General features: G+C 42.2%; 1 protein-coding gene across 2 annotated transcripts in view; it reads right to left on the bottom strand.

The window, feature by feature from the left end:
- L3MBTL2 (L3MBTL histone methyl-lysine binding protein 2) overlaps window positions 1–8,881 on the bottom strand; it is a 120,404-nt gene extending 111,523 nt beyond the window's left edge. The window contains exons 1-3 of one of the 2 annotated variants that reach the window (XM_029590461.1): window positions 8,721–8,881; window positions 5,523–5,769; window positions 4,689–4,822 (exon numbers count right to left, since the gene is read on the bottom strand). In XM_029590461.1, the coding sequence (XP_029446321.1) occupies window positions 4,689–4,822; window positions 5,523–5,748 (360 nt within the window). In that variant the 5' untranslated portion in view covers window positions 5,749–5,769; window positions 8,721–8,881. The remainder of the gene's footprint in view (window positions 1–4,688; window positions 4,823–5,522; window positions 5,770–8,720) is intronic. The other variant, XM_029590460.1, reaches the window with a different exon arrangement.
- Between the last annotated feature and the right edge of the window lie 7,305 nt (window positions 8,882–16,186).

Raw genomic sequence — 16,186 nt, 5'->3', positions numbered from 1 at the left:
TTCAGAATTCAGAGATAGGAATAATATCTTGGTCGGATTACGCTCAGATTTCTATAACGCTTCACATAACTGGGGGAGATCCTGGGAGTAAATTCTGGAGGCTTAATGACTCTATATTACATGACCCCTCCTTCATTAAGGCCTCAATGCAAATAATTAGTGAATTTTTTCAAATAAATGAAAACTCAGTTGCCTCTCCGGTAACTTTATGGGATAGTTTCAAATCTTTTATACGGGGGCATTTTATCTCCCACTCCGCTTTTCTTAAAAAGAAGAGGGAAGCAGCCTATTCCTCACTTCGTGGTCAAATTATGTCTTTAACTCATCGCCATGTTTAAACTGGATCCAAGAAAGTTCTTACTCAGCTACTCAGGGCTAGAGGGGACCTCCAGAGACTTGAGTTGGATCATATTGCTCATGTGTTAAATCTCACTAGACAGTCTCATTTTGAGAGGGGTAATAAAGCTGGAAAGATCCTTGCCCATCAATTGAAAAAACAAACCTTTCAAAACCATATACTCAAAATTAAAACTGACCAGGGTCGAATTGAATCTACCCATTCGGCCATAACACAGGATTTTCTCAAATTTTCTCAAGCCTTATACTCAGCTGAGTCCCATATTCAGTCTAAGGACATAGATCACTATCTACAAACCACTGAGCTACCTCATCTCACCTCTGAAATGACAGAATTACTTAATGCAGAAATTACAACACTAGAAATTATAACAGCTATCAAAAGCCTTAAGGTGGGTAAGGCCCCGGGTCCAGATGGTCTCAATGCCAAGTTTTATAAATCTTTTGGAACTAACCTTGCGCCTTATCTTCAACGGCATTTTAACTATCTTCAGGCGGAAGGAACTTTGAGTCTAGACTCAAATAAGGCGGGTATCACTATCATTGCTAAACCTGGTAGAGACCCTGCTCTTTGAGCCTCATATCGTCCAATATCTTTAATTAATTTGGATCTTAAATTGCTAGCTAAAATTTTAGCTGACAGGATTAACTGCTTTATAGCCCGGATTATACACCCAGATCAGGCAGGTTTTATACCCGGGCGTATGGCCAGTGATAATGTTCGCAAAATCATTATTATAGGGGGCTCTGCTACTCAGAGTGCGGCACACCTCCTACTGGCCATAGACGCGGAAAAAGCTTTCGACATGGTCCACTGGCCCTTCCTGTTTCAAACTTACACTATATGAAATTTGGTCCTTTTTTTCATAACTGGATTAGTGCCCTCTACCATCTCCCATCGGCTTGCCTCAAAATAAATGGTAGATATACTGAACCTTTTCCGGTGTGCCGTGGCACCAGACAAGGCTGTCCACTATCACCCTTGTTATTTGCTATATTTTTGGAGCCACTGGCCATTAATATACATAATAACCTGAGAGTGCAGGGTTTTACTCTCACTTCTCACCAATTTAAATTATTGCTATTTGCGGACGACATTATCTTTACAGTGAGTAATCCTGTTACATCTCTTCCAGCTATTGAATCTGAACTTGCAAATTTTAGTGCTATTTCTGGCTTTAAAATCAACTGGGACAAGTCCGAGATTTTAAATGTTACTTGTCCACAAGATATAGTACATTCTCTACAATCCCTTCACGCTTTCAAATGGGCCTCCTCTAATCTAAACAAAAACATTCCTGATTTGTTCCAGCTTAATTACACCCCCCTCATACAGAAGATAGATAAAGATCTTGATAAATGGAACTCTTCCCCTTAGATTGGGTAGATCTTCCCCTTAGGTTGGGTAGATTGGCGACAATTAAGATGAACGTACTTCCTAGATTCTTGTATCTTTTTCAAACATTACCTATTCCAATTAGTAAAACTAATCTGCTTCTCTGGCAACGAAAACTCCTTCGATTCCTCTGGCACCATCGACCTCCAAGAATTGCACGTATGATCCTTTATCAGCCCAAAGCCTCGGGAGGCTTGAGTCTGCCAAATTTGGAGTGGTACTATGCGGCAGTCCAACTTCGCCCAATAGTGGCATGGAACGCTGTGGACGATCCTAAACCATGGGTGGCGCTGGAACAGGCATGCTTAAAGGATATGCCCCTTTCATCCCTAACATGGCAACCCAGGAAAACATGGCATACAGATATTGTATTGACTCCTACAAGGCAAACCTTAAACATTATGGAATCGGAAAATTAAGCTAGTGGGGAATACAGACTATTTTTTGCAAACCTCTTTATTCCACAATACCTCTTTTCCCTCCGGCTTACCTACTATTGCCTTTAGGAACTGGAAAGTCAGGGGCATCTCGAACATATCCCATCTCACACATCAAGGATCAGCAATTTCCTTCTCCACTCTTATTGAGACTCATCACATGCCGAAACTGGAATTTCTCTTATATTTGCAACTCAGGCACTTTCTATCCCAGTTACAAACACAGGGTATGGTGTCCATGAAACGCTCTCTGTTTGAAGGTTTCTGCACGGCACCTAAAATACCCAGAGGCTTAGTATCTAAACTCTACAAAATACTATCTACTCGGCCTTTTACAGCATCTACACATATGACGGCGTGGGAACGTGATTGGCTCGGCCTATAGCAGAGGAGGATTGGCAGGCCATTTACTCCAAAATTACACAGGGTAATGTCTTGGCACGAATTATTGAAGCAAATTATAAAATGCTGTATCGCTGGTATCTCACCCCTGATAGATTGCATCGATACTACCCATCCTTGACCCCATTATGTTGGCGTAATTGCAGCCAAGTAGGCACCTATATGCATATCTGGTGGGACTGCGTCTATATCCAACCGGTTTGGACTTACATTTCTGAAGTAATTTCAACTTTACTCTCTACTCACCATGTTGTTTCGAAAGACCAAGCACTGCTTTCATTATTCAATGATGATTTACTACCATCTCAGCAAACTCTCATACAACAGATCTGCACTGCTACTAGAATGGAGATAGCACTCTATTGGAAACGATTTCACCCACCTACTTCCAGTGAAATTCTGAGCCGCCTGGATAGAACCTGTACTCTTTATCGGCTCACAGCATTAAAGTATCGACTCTCCAAATTCAACTCTGTCTGGGAACCCTATATTGCTTGGAGAGGGCTCGCTTTCAAGTCGTAAAGCTGACCTAATGGGTCACTTCAAGTTGTAACTCAGATTTAATGGGTCACTCATGGGATACTACTTACTTTATGGATGGCATTACTTGATGAACTTCTATGTTATTTTACTAGACTGGAACAGTACATTTCTCTTGCCTTTTACTCTTATTTTTAGTTCTTTACAACTTCTTATACAGCATAATGGGGGGGGGGGAACTTTACAATATTCCAGTACATACTGTATGTTTCTAGCATATATTTGTATCAAGCTGTTTACTGCTTTGTATAGTCTTATCGCTGTTTATATCCATTCTTATGTTAACAGCAATAAAAATTACAAATTAAAAAAAAAAAAAAGGCTCGCCGCCTGGGCATAAAACAGGTACAGTTACTAGTTACCTATAACAATGGAAGGTATTTGTGGGGCACTGAAGTCAATTGAGTCCTCTCTGACCATGTTGTCTAAGACCACAATGGACACAAAAAAACAAGTTCTGATAAATACTAACTTACTATCTACTTATAATCAAAAGTTGGAAGAAATGGATAAGAGACTCAGATACAGAAAAAATAACTCAAAATATAATTAAATCAGACTTAACAGTAAATAGAAGATTAGAAAGTCTTGAAAATGCTTCTAGAATCTGAAACTTGAGGGTGTTAAACTTTCCTGTGATCAGGCTAATCTCTCCAATGGAGTTATTTAAGACCTCTATGTTAAAAATATTAAATATTCTTGAGCCAGCATTACCTGTGATAATGAAGATGTATTACCTTCCTCAAAATACTCCCAGGGAAAATGAAGAGAGAGAACAACCTGCCCAATTGGACATTTCTGAAATCTTGGAACTCTCTAATGAAACAGAAATTATTCAGAGGAGACCGGTCTTAGTGACGTCTGCATTTGTGTCAGAGCGCAATAATATTCTAAAAATGTTTTTCCACAATAGGCAATTGCTGTTTTACGGTCAAAAGGTCTGGGTTTACCCAGACCTGACCAGATCTACACAGATGAAAAGAAAAAAAACTTTCTTGAGTTAAGATCTGATGTATTAAAATTAGGAGCGAAATTCGTTCTTCATTATCCATGCAAATGTGCTGTATATTATAATAATGTCAACTATGCCCTCTTTGAAATAGATCAGTTAAGAGCATTTTTGGAAGCTCACACCCAGAGATAGTACATGTGGTCTGTAAATAGAATTGGTTATGTCAATTACATGGCGACCTGAATTAAGTTTAAAATGTATGTTTCTTTAGCTTCTGCTCTTATTTGCTAGTCCTCCCCTATATTTCCTTTATTTTTAGTACAAAGAATAAATTGTTATACCTTATTTCTTTATTTTGGATTTACATTTGAAATTGTACTGTATTTCCATAGCAAGATGTATGCTTGTTATATTTTGTTAAAAATTTTGAAAATTAAAAAAAAAATAAAAAAATAATAATAATAATAATAGAGGCTCACTGCTGTCATTGTAGGAACAAAACAAGCCCATTTGGAAACACTACTCCTGAGAGGCAGGACTCAGTCCGCGAGAGGAGGGATGGGGGTGGAGGAATCCTTCCAGGAGACCAAGAGCTCATACTGACCTGCAGTCTGGCGAGGATGCTGGCTTTCTTAGAGTTAGAGGAGTAACTGCGGGAGCAGGAGACACTGCAGAAGCGCTTGGTCTTGGAAAAGAAGGCATCCCTCGTGCCCACGATGCCACACATCTCACAGATAGCTGGGAAGGAGGCAAGGGCACAGGATGAATCACAGGAAATCCAAACATCAGCCTCCAAAAAAAAAAAAGTTTCCTTGGCAAGGATGAAGCCCTTTCAGTATCTTTATCCAGAGCGCAGCGATCTAGTCCCTGTAGTGTACCTGGACAATAATTTATTTACAGGATGCGATAACTTTAGCAAGACCAAGAACAACGGACAGAAGCTTGACATTGGATTCCAGACTCAATGTCCACTCTACAACACTTTTACTTGGGGAGAGGCAGATACCCTCTCTCTCTCTCTCTGCCTGATCGCTTCATTTAATCACCCACAGTTCAGTGAGGGACCTGGCAGTACCTGTGTAGTAAGACATATGCTAAAGTTGTAGAGAAAGTTACTTTATTAGTGAAAAGCAATTTGGCCCCCAACAGCTTTTCAGTAACTTTCACTACTGTTTTAGCATGTGCCTTGCTTCACAGGTAATTCCAAGTGTACCTCCCTGAACCATGGGGTTGTTAGGAAAAAGATAAGATATCGCATATGAAAAGAGAAATTATCAAGGTATACAAGAACAAATGAAGTCTGGGGCAAAGGTGAGATACAATACCCAAGCACGTTCCACAACTTGCATGCTGGCATATCCTCCAGTAGGAAGGGGCTCACAAAGCACAGGCTTAAACTAAAATACCTCACAGCGCGCACCAACACACAGCCCCTTACCTGGTTCAGAGGCATTATCCTCTCCTAGCCGTGAGGAAGCCATTGGGAGGTGCTCCTCCTGTAACGGGGAGGACATCAGCTCCCCGTCCTCTCCTTGGGCTGCTTCCTCAGCAGACTCCCCCAGAGAAGAGTTGTCATTGCTGGGCAAACTGCTGTTGTAGTCTCGGAAACTATCATAACCTCCAAAGAGCTCCAAGTCTCCCTCCTCCTCCTCCTCAGTCTCCATTCTCTCCGGCAATGTATCTTCCTGGAGCAAACATTCAGCGTGGTTTGTTATTAGTTTTTATCATTAGTAGAGAATGAATTAGGCTAACCTGCAGTCTTCTAACCACATACTTCACTCCAGCCTCCTTTGTATCATCTCATGAATTTACCCTCACCATGCCTACCACCCCTAATCAGAAGCAAGAAGGCCCCTTCATGGCTATAAGACCTCCATTTGGAGAGGGGGGATCGATCCCCCCCCTAGCACACTGGCAGTGCAATGTGATACCACAGAGGAGACCCGGGGCCGCTTCCTGGCTCAGGCCCTTCAAGGCACCGGGCTCAGGAACAGTGTGGAGCGAAGCAGCCTACACTACTGCAGGAATGTCTTTACCAAAGGAACTAGTTCTCCTTAGCACTGAAAGGACTTGAACAAGTTAATGTAAATCAGTTATTTATTCTCTCAGATAATCGAAGGACCAGGGGGCACTCCATGAAGTTAGCAAGTAGCTCATTTAAAACGAATCGAAGAAAATTATTTTTCACTCAGTGCACAGTTAAGCTCTGGAATTCACTGCCAGGGGATGTGTTATGCAGATAGTGTAAATGGGTTTAAAAAAGGTTTGGATAAGTTCCTAGAGGAAAAATCCATAAACTGCTGTTAATTATTAAGCAATAGTAGCTTGGGATCTATTTAATGTTTGGATACTTGCCAGGTATTTGTGCCTTGGACTGGCCACTGTTAGAAACAGGATGCTGGGCTTGATGGACCCTTGGTCTGACCCAGTATGGCAATTCTTATGTCCTTATGACTCCACAAACAAAACCCAACTCTTCAGCCTTAAATCTGGCCTACTTTTAAAACTCTCTTCTAACCTAGATGTTGTGTTTGCATCTACTTATCGGGCATGCACAGGTACCACTATTTATTTATTTAAGAACTTTTATATACCGATGTTCATGTACTGGTACATATCACGTCGGTTTACACAGAACCTAAGTTTGAAATTACATTGAACATTCTATCGAACAGGGGTACAAATAACATGTCTAACATCATGGGAACTTATTGATAACGCTGAGAACTTATAGATAGTGCCGAGGACAGGTTAGAAATTAAACATTAAAATTATAAAATTATTACAAATAACAAATAAGATTATAAAATTAATACAAGAAACGAATAAATAAATAAATAACAATCAAACAATAACAGGCTTAATAAGCATGATTTGAGTAAAATGGAGTTAAACAGGAGAATTAAGGGCTACGGCGACAGGCTTCTAATGTGATGGGGTATCTAGAACCAAACCAAACTACAGGTATTGCAAATGAAAAGGAATAAAAATCAAATGAAGTGAGTTTCCTCACAAACTGCATCTTAAAAACAGTCCTTAAAATTCAGCCTTCCAGCTCCTACCAATTTTCTAATTCTGCAAATGGAGTCATCTTGTTACCAAATGCGTTTGAAAAGTAATTTGTTTCCACGTTTTGTTAATTAGGCATATTTTATGTTCCTTGGCTACTGTATTAAGGAGTGACTAATTATTTCACTACACTACAGTTACTAAAACCTTCCTAAAACCTATTCTCAAGACATTCAAAACAGGTCTTGTTTCAGGCTCTTCATAATTAATATTCATGATTATTCATGGTTTTACAAGCCATCATACTCCCAAAGCTGGATTATTGTAACTCTCTCCTCCTAGGCCTTCCAGCATGTACCATCAAACCACTTCAGATGGTCCTGAACGCCTCGGCAAGAATTCTATCAAATGCCAAAAAGAGAGATCATATCACCCCAATTCTCCACCATCTCCACTGGCTTCCAATTAAATACAGGATCCAGTTCAAGTCTTTAATGATGTTACATAAGGCCTTACACAACATCGCACCTCTCAACCTAACATTCCAAATTCAATTACACACATCTGTGAAACCAACCAGAAGCGCCTATCAGAACAGACTAATCACACAACCTATGAAATCCGTTCTGAGGAAACGTGCATTATCCACAGCAGGCCCTTCACTTTGGAACTCGCTCCCTCCAGACCTTCGTTTAGAACCATGCCACTCTACATTTAAAGGGAAACTTAAGACTTGGCTTTTCAAACAAGCTTTCCCCTAGAGCCAAGAACACGAAGAAAAGTCTTTTCAAGCCCACAACGAGTTATTCAGATCTATTTTTTTCTTCCTTTGTTAATCAGAAATTTACACATGCTGACTTCAATGTAAAACTTATTACTTTGTTTTTGTTCAATGTAAAACTTCTTTTATTCTGTTCTATGTAAACCGCTATTTGTAGCGATAGTTACTGTTCTTTGTGAACCGGGGTGATATGTATATTATACAGGAACCTCCGGTATATAAATTAATTTAAATAAATAAAATAAATGAGTGCACTATCAGAAATGACAAGCATACAAAAAGTACATGGATAAACTCACTGCCCCAATCTCCCCCCACCCCCTCAGTCCTGGGACTGCGCACTCTGTCAGATTCACATTCAACACGGGCAATACTTTTCACAGAGGGTAAAAACACACGTTTTTACTCGCAGAGGCGCCGGACTATTTTCCAAAGCATGGTGGCCACTCATACTTTCTGCTTGCAGCTGCAAGAAACGCATGAAAAGCCCAAACTAAATTTAAATTGTACTTCCTCTTTAATTATGACCCCTAAGTGACAATTGTGGGTGAAGCGCCCAGAAAAGAACCTATGGCTTGAAAAGTGAGTGCAAATATGCGTTTATGAGTGCGATTGCGTGTCCAACGCACAGACGATGCCAATTATATAAGAGAGAGCAGAGACAGATGATGCTGATACTAAGTGCATATTTGGGGGTTACCATGAAGACAAGGCCTGCTAGGGTTATCTCCAGCACTGAATTCAACATTGCCATAAACAATAGCATGATATATCAGCTTGCACCATTAGCATAATACAATCTAACTGGCCAGAGAGAAGCACTGCCACGCCAGAGGATTCTCAAACCTGAAGTCCACGTGCACTGTGCACCAGCGCTTCCTAACCGGGGGGTCGCGCGCTCCCGGGTCTCCCCCGCTGCCGCCGGGCTAACAGCCCCTTCCAGCCCAAAAGGAACGACGGCGGCGGTGTTAGAGGAAGCTGTGCACCCGCGGCTGCCCCGGAACAGGAAGTGAGGCGCAGTGCAGGGCGCGGGAAGGAGAAAGAGCCGTGCGGCGAGGAAAAGTCGCGGCGGCGGCAGCAGTAGTATCGGCCCCCCGGAGCAATCGAAGCAGCCGGCAAACGGCGAAGGAGACAGCAGTATGAGCCTCCGGCGGCCGATGGGACTCTTCTTTCTTAGCCTGCAGGGGCTGGAGGAGGCTGCTGCTGCAGCTACCAGTTCTACAGGGCGGAGGGGAGAGATAGAGGGAGTGTGTAAGTGAGAGCATGTATTTGACCTATTGTATCTGGCATTGGGTCTATATTTGAGCCCATAGCGAAATATATTGATAGTCTCCTTCAAATTAGGGTAACACAGGTTCAATCATATGTAAGAGATTCCATGGATTTTTTGAACTGCATTGCACAAACATCTGTACGTTCTGTACAGTGGTTAGTTACAGCGGATATATCATCTTTGTATACCAATATCCCCCAATCACAGGGCCTATTGATTGTTCAAACATTATTGGGAGAAATGGATTTTTCCACTAGGAAATATAATCTGTTAATGCAATTGGTTAAACTAGTATTGACAGAGTTATTTTTTATTTAATGGAGTTATTTACAAACAAGTTAGGGGTATTCCTATGGGGTCCCCTTTGGCACCCACTGTGGCAGGATTGTACATGGCACAGTATGAAAGTAGATACATATATCCTTCTAAATTTTTTAATAACATCATAATCTGGAAGCGATACATAGACGATTTGTTTTTTATATGGAAGGGTGATGAGGAGACATTATTAGCATTCCAAATGTACATGAATCAGTGTGATTGTAATTTACAGTTCACGTTTGTGAAGGATCTTTCTTCAGTTGCTTTTTTGGACATGTTAGTGACCAAAAATAGCAATCAGTTTGATACAACAGTGTTTAGGAAACCTACGGACAGGAACACTCTGCTCCATGCCACTAGTTTTCATCCGAGGAAACTCAAAGAGAACATACCATGCGGTCAATTCCTCAGATTATAGAAGGCTGTGTTCCTCTGTTGAGGAATATAGAACCAAAGCTCAAGATTTGTCAGAGAGGTTTGTGGAAAGAGGGTATAATAAACGTTTGATCAAAAAAGCATACAAACGAGGGCTTTATGCCAATCGGGAGAATTTGTTGAGTGTACAATCAAAAGAAAATATCTCCAGAATAGTATGTACTTTACCATTTTCCTCTAAGACTACAGCAATTAAACAAAGCATAATGAAACAGTGGAGAATCATTTCATCTTTACCTAATTTCGCTGAATTTCCCATATTTGCCACCAAAAGAGGTAGAAATTTAAGACAGAGATTAAAGAGAAGGGAGCAGGTAGACAAGGATGGGTCAATTTCAGTGTGGTCACTGTTCTGTGTGTACCAATTTGTTACCTATAAAACAATATCAGTATAGGAGATCCATGCGGCCATATGTGTTATCAGGACATTACACCTGCTCGTCTGAGCGAGTAGTATATGCTATAGTGTGCCCATGTGCCTTGGTATACATTGGTCATACAAATAGAACAATCAGGCAGAGAATAATTGAACACAAGAGCTGTGTTAGAACTAGGAAGAAATCTGCCCCGTTGGTAAACCATTGGTTACAACAGGCCCACACTGTCAATGATGTAAAATTTTTTGTGGTGAGGCAGTGTAATAACTTTGAAGGGGATACTCAACGGTTGTTGACAAAATGGGAACAACAATGTATTTGAGTGGCAAACTCTTATGCCTCAAGGTTTGAATGTGGAAATTGAGTGGAATGCCTGTTTTTAGGTTAATATGGCATTAGTCGGTGTATATAGTGATTGTTTGGGTGGTCAAATGGATGGATATCAGGGTAATAGGGGCATCGACGGGATTTTTCATGTTTCCTTAAAAGGATATATTGGATGAATGATTTGGTGGGAGAAGTAGTGGTGTTTGATGCTGTGGCATTGCGAGAGTTCATAAATAAGCAAGCATGATCTTGAAGATATGGTGTGAATAGCTCACGCCACTGGGGGGGGGGGGGGTTTACTACATGGGGTGTAGTTGTGTGTTTGTGTGGCTTGGTTGTGGTGTGTGTTCGAGGGGTTAAGTTTTTGGTTGGGTTATCGGGAGTACGTAGAGGTTGTGCAGTGTGTTTATGTTCAATGGTAATGCGTGGTATTAAGAATGAGGGTGCTTAGCATGAAATATTCTGATGAGGTCATGACGTTGTGTTTGACCACGTGGTACGCGGTAGAGCGTGATGAGGTGTAGAAGGGCGGGGGTTCCATGCCTTCTTACTTAAAAAAGTGTTTGTCCGGTTGAACTAGTGAAGGAAGTTTATGGCATAGTTACAACGTTGGTGTGAAATGAGAAGCTTTAACCGACTGATGTGAGAGGTTGGCGTGAGAAGAGCAGTTGCATTTGGCTTTGTTGGGTGGCGTTGAGCAAAGGTAAAGTTTAAGTTGTGAAACGGTTTTTGGGATTGGAGTGGAGGTACAACCATCGACTGTTTAAAAACTATGAATTTTGGTGTTTTATAGACACTGCGCTGCTTTGTTGGGTGGCGTTGAGCAAAGGTAAAGTTTAAGTTGTGAAACGGTTTTTTGGATTGGAGTGAGGGTACAATCATCGACTGTTTAAAAACTATGAATTTTGGTGTTTTATAGACGCTGCGCCACATTTGTAGAAACGACTTAGCTTTGGAAATGCTGTGGGCATGTGGTTGGACAACTTAAACAGGAAAATCATCGGTGTTGCCTGGTGAATCATTTTAGTATAGATCCTTTTTCAGGTAAACATATATGGATTAGATATTCGTAGTGAGTGTGTCCTGAGGGTTAGGGCTTACATTTCTCGTTTGGTTTTCTCAGTGGTAGCAGTCCCCCTGAGGAAGCAAACATGTGTGAAACAAGGGCCGCTTGTTGGGGTCAGACCACGTGGATGTAAACCAAGCTCAGAAACGGACATTTTCAAATACAGGGACTACTCAAGAGAGACCAGCTTTCAAGGCATTGTACAGATGAATGTGACTTTTCTAGATTGTAAGTGGGGGTTTTCACAGGGAACTGGGTATAAAAATTTCATTGAAACTGTATTATATACCCATTTTGTTGTTGTACATGCTGGCCTTATTGTGTACTCTCCTGATTGTTTTTAAAGAGTGAATGAGTGCGAATGTGAGTATGTTTTTATAATTGACGGACACATTCCTGAAACACTTTGAAATTGTTAATAAAATTGCATTCTTTTCTCTTACTTTGTGTGATATGACCCATGATATTATGGCCAGGCTTGCTCTCTCTCTCTCCCCTGTGTGTCTAGGACCATTAACAATGGTCCCCTGGTGGTTGAATGAAGGAAAAACAACAGGTCTGGCACTTATTGCAGAATCTGAAAATGGTATCGCAATTTGCGCTAACTTAGCTCTTCGCACAGGTAATTAGCGCAAATTGCGATAAATGCTATATTAGCATAAAACACGCCCCTTTTGCTATCGCATGCAGTACTACGGATGATGACCCTGAGGCCTTTTTAAATCACCTTTGAGAGAGTGGCCTGGGAAGCAGGCTGGTCCAAGGAAAAATAGACCTACAGACTTGCTCCCTGCCTTGTAGGGAATGCCCAGGCTGGTTTACAGGGCATTCGATGCTGAACAAGCTCTGGACCATGATGCAGTTAAGGTTGCTATTTTGCACTCACTAGGCTTGATCTAAGATGGCAGCTCTGCAAAATAAAACTAGAGACAGGGGACCAGCCATGAGCCATTGCTCAACAACTCAAATATCTTGCTTTCCATTGGTTAGAACCGGAGGGGAAGTCTGTCCAGAAGGTAGCAGCCATAATAGTATTGGAACAAAATATTAATGGCCTGCCCACATGGCAGAAGGAGCTCACCTACTCGCTCTCTCCAGCAGCGTTCAAAATCTGTCTCTCTCAAAACGCCACGGATAACCAGTAATACTCTGCTGAGAGAAACGCGCTATAAAATTATCTGTCGGATGTTCATCTCGCAACGCCAGGCTTTTCTGGCGGGGGATCACGGACTCTGAAGACTGTATCAAATGCTGCTTCAAAGGGGCTCATCTGGGGCACGCACTTTGGGGATGCCAGATAATACAAACCTTTTGGAAAAAAGTTTTTCATTTTACGAACGGACTCCTGGGCCTCAAAATACCATACTCACCACTGGTAGCCCTTTTTGGCATTTTTTTCCACAGAATTTCGTTGGGAAAAAAGGGCACATTCTTTGGATTTACAAAAGTGTTCCTGTTGGCCAGTAAGGCTATCCTTGCGGTATGGAGGAAACCGGAGGGACCTTCTATGACATCTTGGCATTCATCCATTCTTCATCTCCTCACGATCGAAACGCTGGGCAGAAAACAATTGATGATCAGGATCAGACAAGCGCTCAACGCAGTATGGATGCCATTTATTTTGACTTTACCACAGGATTCCAAAAGTCAATATCTCAATCGTATAGATGTTTAATGTGATTATAGTGATCTTAATAGATCTCACATTTACAATCTCTGTTATTCTAGTCTATTAGTTCCTCTCAGTGGGGGGGGGGGGGGGAGGGGGGGGGGGGGAGGGGAGGGGAAGTAAGGCATGAGTTGGGATAATGGGGGTTTCTGAAACAATGTTCATAAAAGTCTATTGTTGTATGATATCTAACAGATCAAATTATGTATCATATGCCATTCTCTTGTTGGTTCTATGCTTTTATTAACAATAAAAACAGATTTAACATAATGGTCTGCCCATTAAAATGAGACTGGCTATTGAAATAGGGGGCCACCAAACTCGAGACAGCCGTTACCCTGACAAAACAGTTTTTGAAGACAGGAGCAGCCTCTGGCCCTCCGGTGTCAGGGAAGCGACAGGACAATGATCTAAAGGTACAAGGTTAGCAGGGAATAGCTACAGGGAGGTAGGCCTGAGGCCATAGAAGGCTCTACTCCATCACTATTGAGAAGGGGCAGACTATATTGAGTATCCTAGCTGGGGTCTCTCCAAGTGTTATTACTGCAGAGAGATGGGTCATTTCTGTAGGGAATGCACTCATGCCATCACTATGGTTACACAAACATTTGTTAGGGGAGTTAAAGCTCACTCTTCCCATAACCTCACATGACAGAAGTAAAGGTCAGTGGTATCCTATTTGAACCTTAGAAATATGACTAACCAATCCTTGATGGCAGCCTCTACAGCTAAAACCTTAGACTGAGGCCCTTAAGAAGGCCCCATCGAGTCTTTGTGAGGTGTGTGCATGGGGAGGCCCAGAGCTACTGGGTATATCCTATGAGGGTCCAGATAGGGGAAAATCAGGTTACTCTAGAAATAGCATTTGTAGAGGGATTTATGGTACCCTTGATACTTGGCAGGGACTAGCCTAGGTTGGCAAAGCTGGTACAAGAAGGAGAAGCATATATAACAATGCAAGCTCAGGCTAGGGAAACTAAAGGTGAGGAGCAGACCCTGGGGTGGGATGGCCAATTCTGGTCCTCGAAAGCCACCAATAGGACAGATTTTCAGGGTGTCCACAATGAATATGCATGAGATATATTTGCATGCACTGCCTCCATTGTATGAAGATCTCATGCATATTTATTATGGATATCCTAAAAACCTGGCCGGTTTGTAGCTCTTGAAGACCGGATTTGGCCATTGCTGTCCTAGGGGGAAATCTTTCCTTTCCAGGAGAGGAGATATTTACAGCTCTAGGGAAACGACAAAGACCTAAGACCCAAAGGAAGGAAGAAATGTGGGCAAGGGTAGGTCAGGGGAATTCAAGGGACCCAGAGGTAGGGCTAGATGAGATCATAGATGGGGAACTGGAGGTGGCTTTCCAACTTTCAACAAGAGCAACAGGGGAACCCTGCATAAAAATAGCCTGGGAAAAGGCCACTGGAAAGGGAGAGGGTATGCTAAATAAAGGAAGATGCTTGATTTATCCTTACTTTGAGTCTGAGATAATTTGTTATGCTGACTTGAAGAGGAGCTACCAGGTCAAGGTCCATGGGTACAGATATTGGTACCTTCTAAATTTCAGAAGATTCTGACTATGGCTCATGCGCACCCCCTCTGCTGGGCATTTAGGAGTACATAATACCAAGACTCATTTAAAGTGATGTTTTATTTGGCTGGGTATGTACTAAGGTATTATGAAATTCTGCCTCTCATGCCCAGCCTGTCAGCTGATATCGAAGCAGACTCTTCCCAAGCCACCATGAACCCTTAGATAGAAGAGTGGTAGTTGCCAGTGAGTTACTAAAAACAAGCCACCCTCCCATCCAGGCCAGTTGTATTCAGAGCTCTTGATATGGTTGACTGGTGGCACCTCTATTCCAGTCTCAACCACTGAACTCTGTCGCTCCTTCAAAGTGATTGTTAGCTTCTCTGTGGCTTCCCACACAAGTCTCCTTCTTGCTCTGATGCAGAGTTTTGAGGCAGTTATTTGTCCTCCCTCCCCCGCCCCAATCATTCATCAGGGTCTCCTATTTCTTCTTGAAATGTTTGGTTAAAAAAAAAAAAAAAGACTGTACTGGCTGTTTCAGCGGTCAGAGAGCACAGCAGTGCATGGGCCTGTTTCGACAGTGTGCGGAACAGAACTAAGAGCCTGTGAATGGAGCCTGAGTGAGTACCCAGTCTATGGAAATATTTTTGAGCCATGGGTTTTGCCTGAGGAGAAAGGTAATGCACTACCGACCGATCAAGAGAGAAGTGGTGCCATCGGGGGAAGAATTGATTCATGGATGTCTGTCTAGCAAGTTGGCACCTTTGGCTGCTGCTACAGAACAAACTCTGGGGATATCTTTACCCTGGACAGTAGTTTCAAAACTTCCTTTTTCAGCTTGGAAGTGTCCAGCTCTATTGGATTGCTGTCTCAAGATTTTGGGGGTGGGAAGCAGCTCTAAAGGATGACAGAGAATAGGGCTGGCCATAGAACAGAATGATTGGGATTGATTGCAAGGCTTTTCTGGGCTGGCAGCATTCTTGGAAGCTCAGGTGAGCAAAGATAGTGAAGTGGCAGAATGCAGTAAAAGCCCTCACCCTGCTCCAATTGTAGCCTAAGTAAGGTGCAATTCAGAGGAATGGCTAAGACTTCAGTGTGTGCACCTGTCAAGAGTTCTGAGGGCAGGGCAGACAGTGCTCTGTTGGAATCTGTATTGACAGTTATAGCTAAAAGCTCAACTGGTCTTGAGGTGAGGTCAGTGGTCATGCTTGATCCGCTGGGGAACGCAGAGGATAGTGATACTCCTCCACTCTCTCCTGTGAGGCACGCAGCCAGAGATCTTTAGGAGATTCCTATGTGGCAGAGTTGTT

The sequence above is a fragment of the Rhinatrema bivittatum genome, chromosome 2 (genome assembly GCF_901001135.1).
Source record: "Rhinatrema bivittatum chromosome 2, aRhiBiv1.1, whole genome shotgun sequence".
NCBI classification, from domain to species: domain Eukaryota; kingdom Metazoa; phylum Chordata; class Amphibia; order Gymnophiona; family Rhinatrematidae; genus Rhinatrema; species Rhinatrema bivittatum.
The sequence above is the reverse complement of the archived record's forward strand: the minus strand, read 5'-3'. Positions and strand labels throughout refer to the sequence as shown.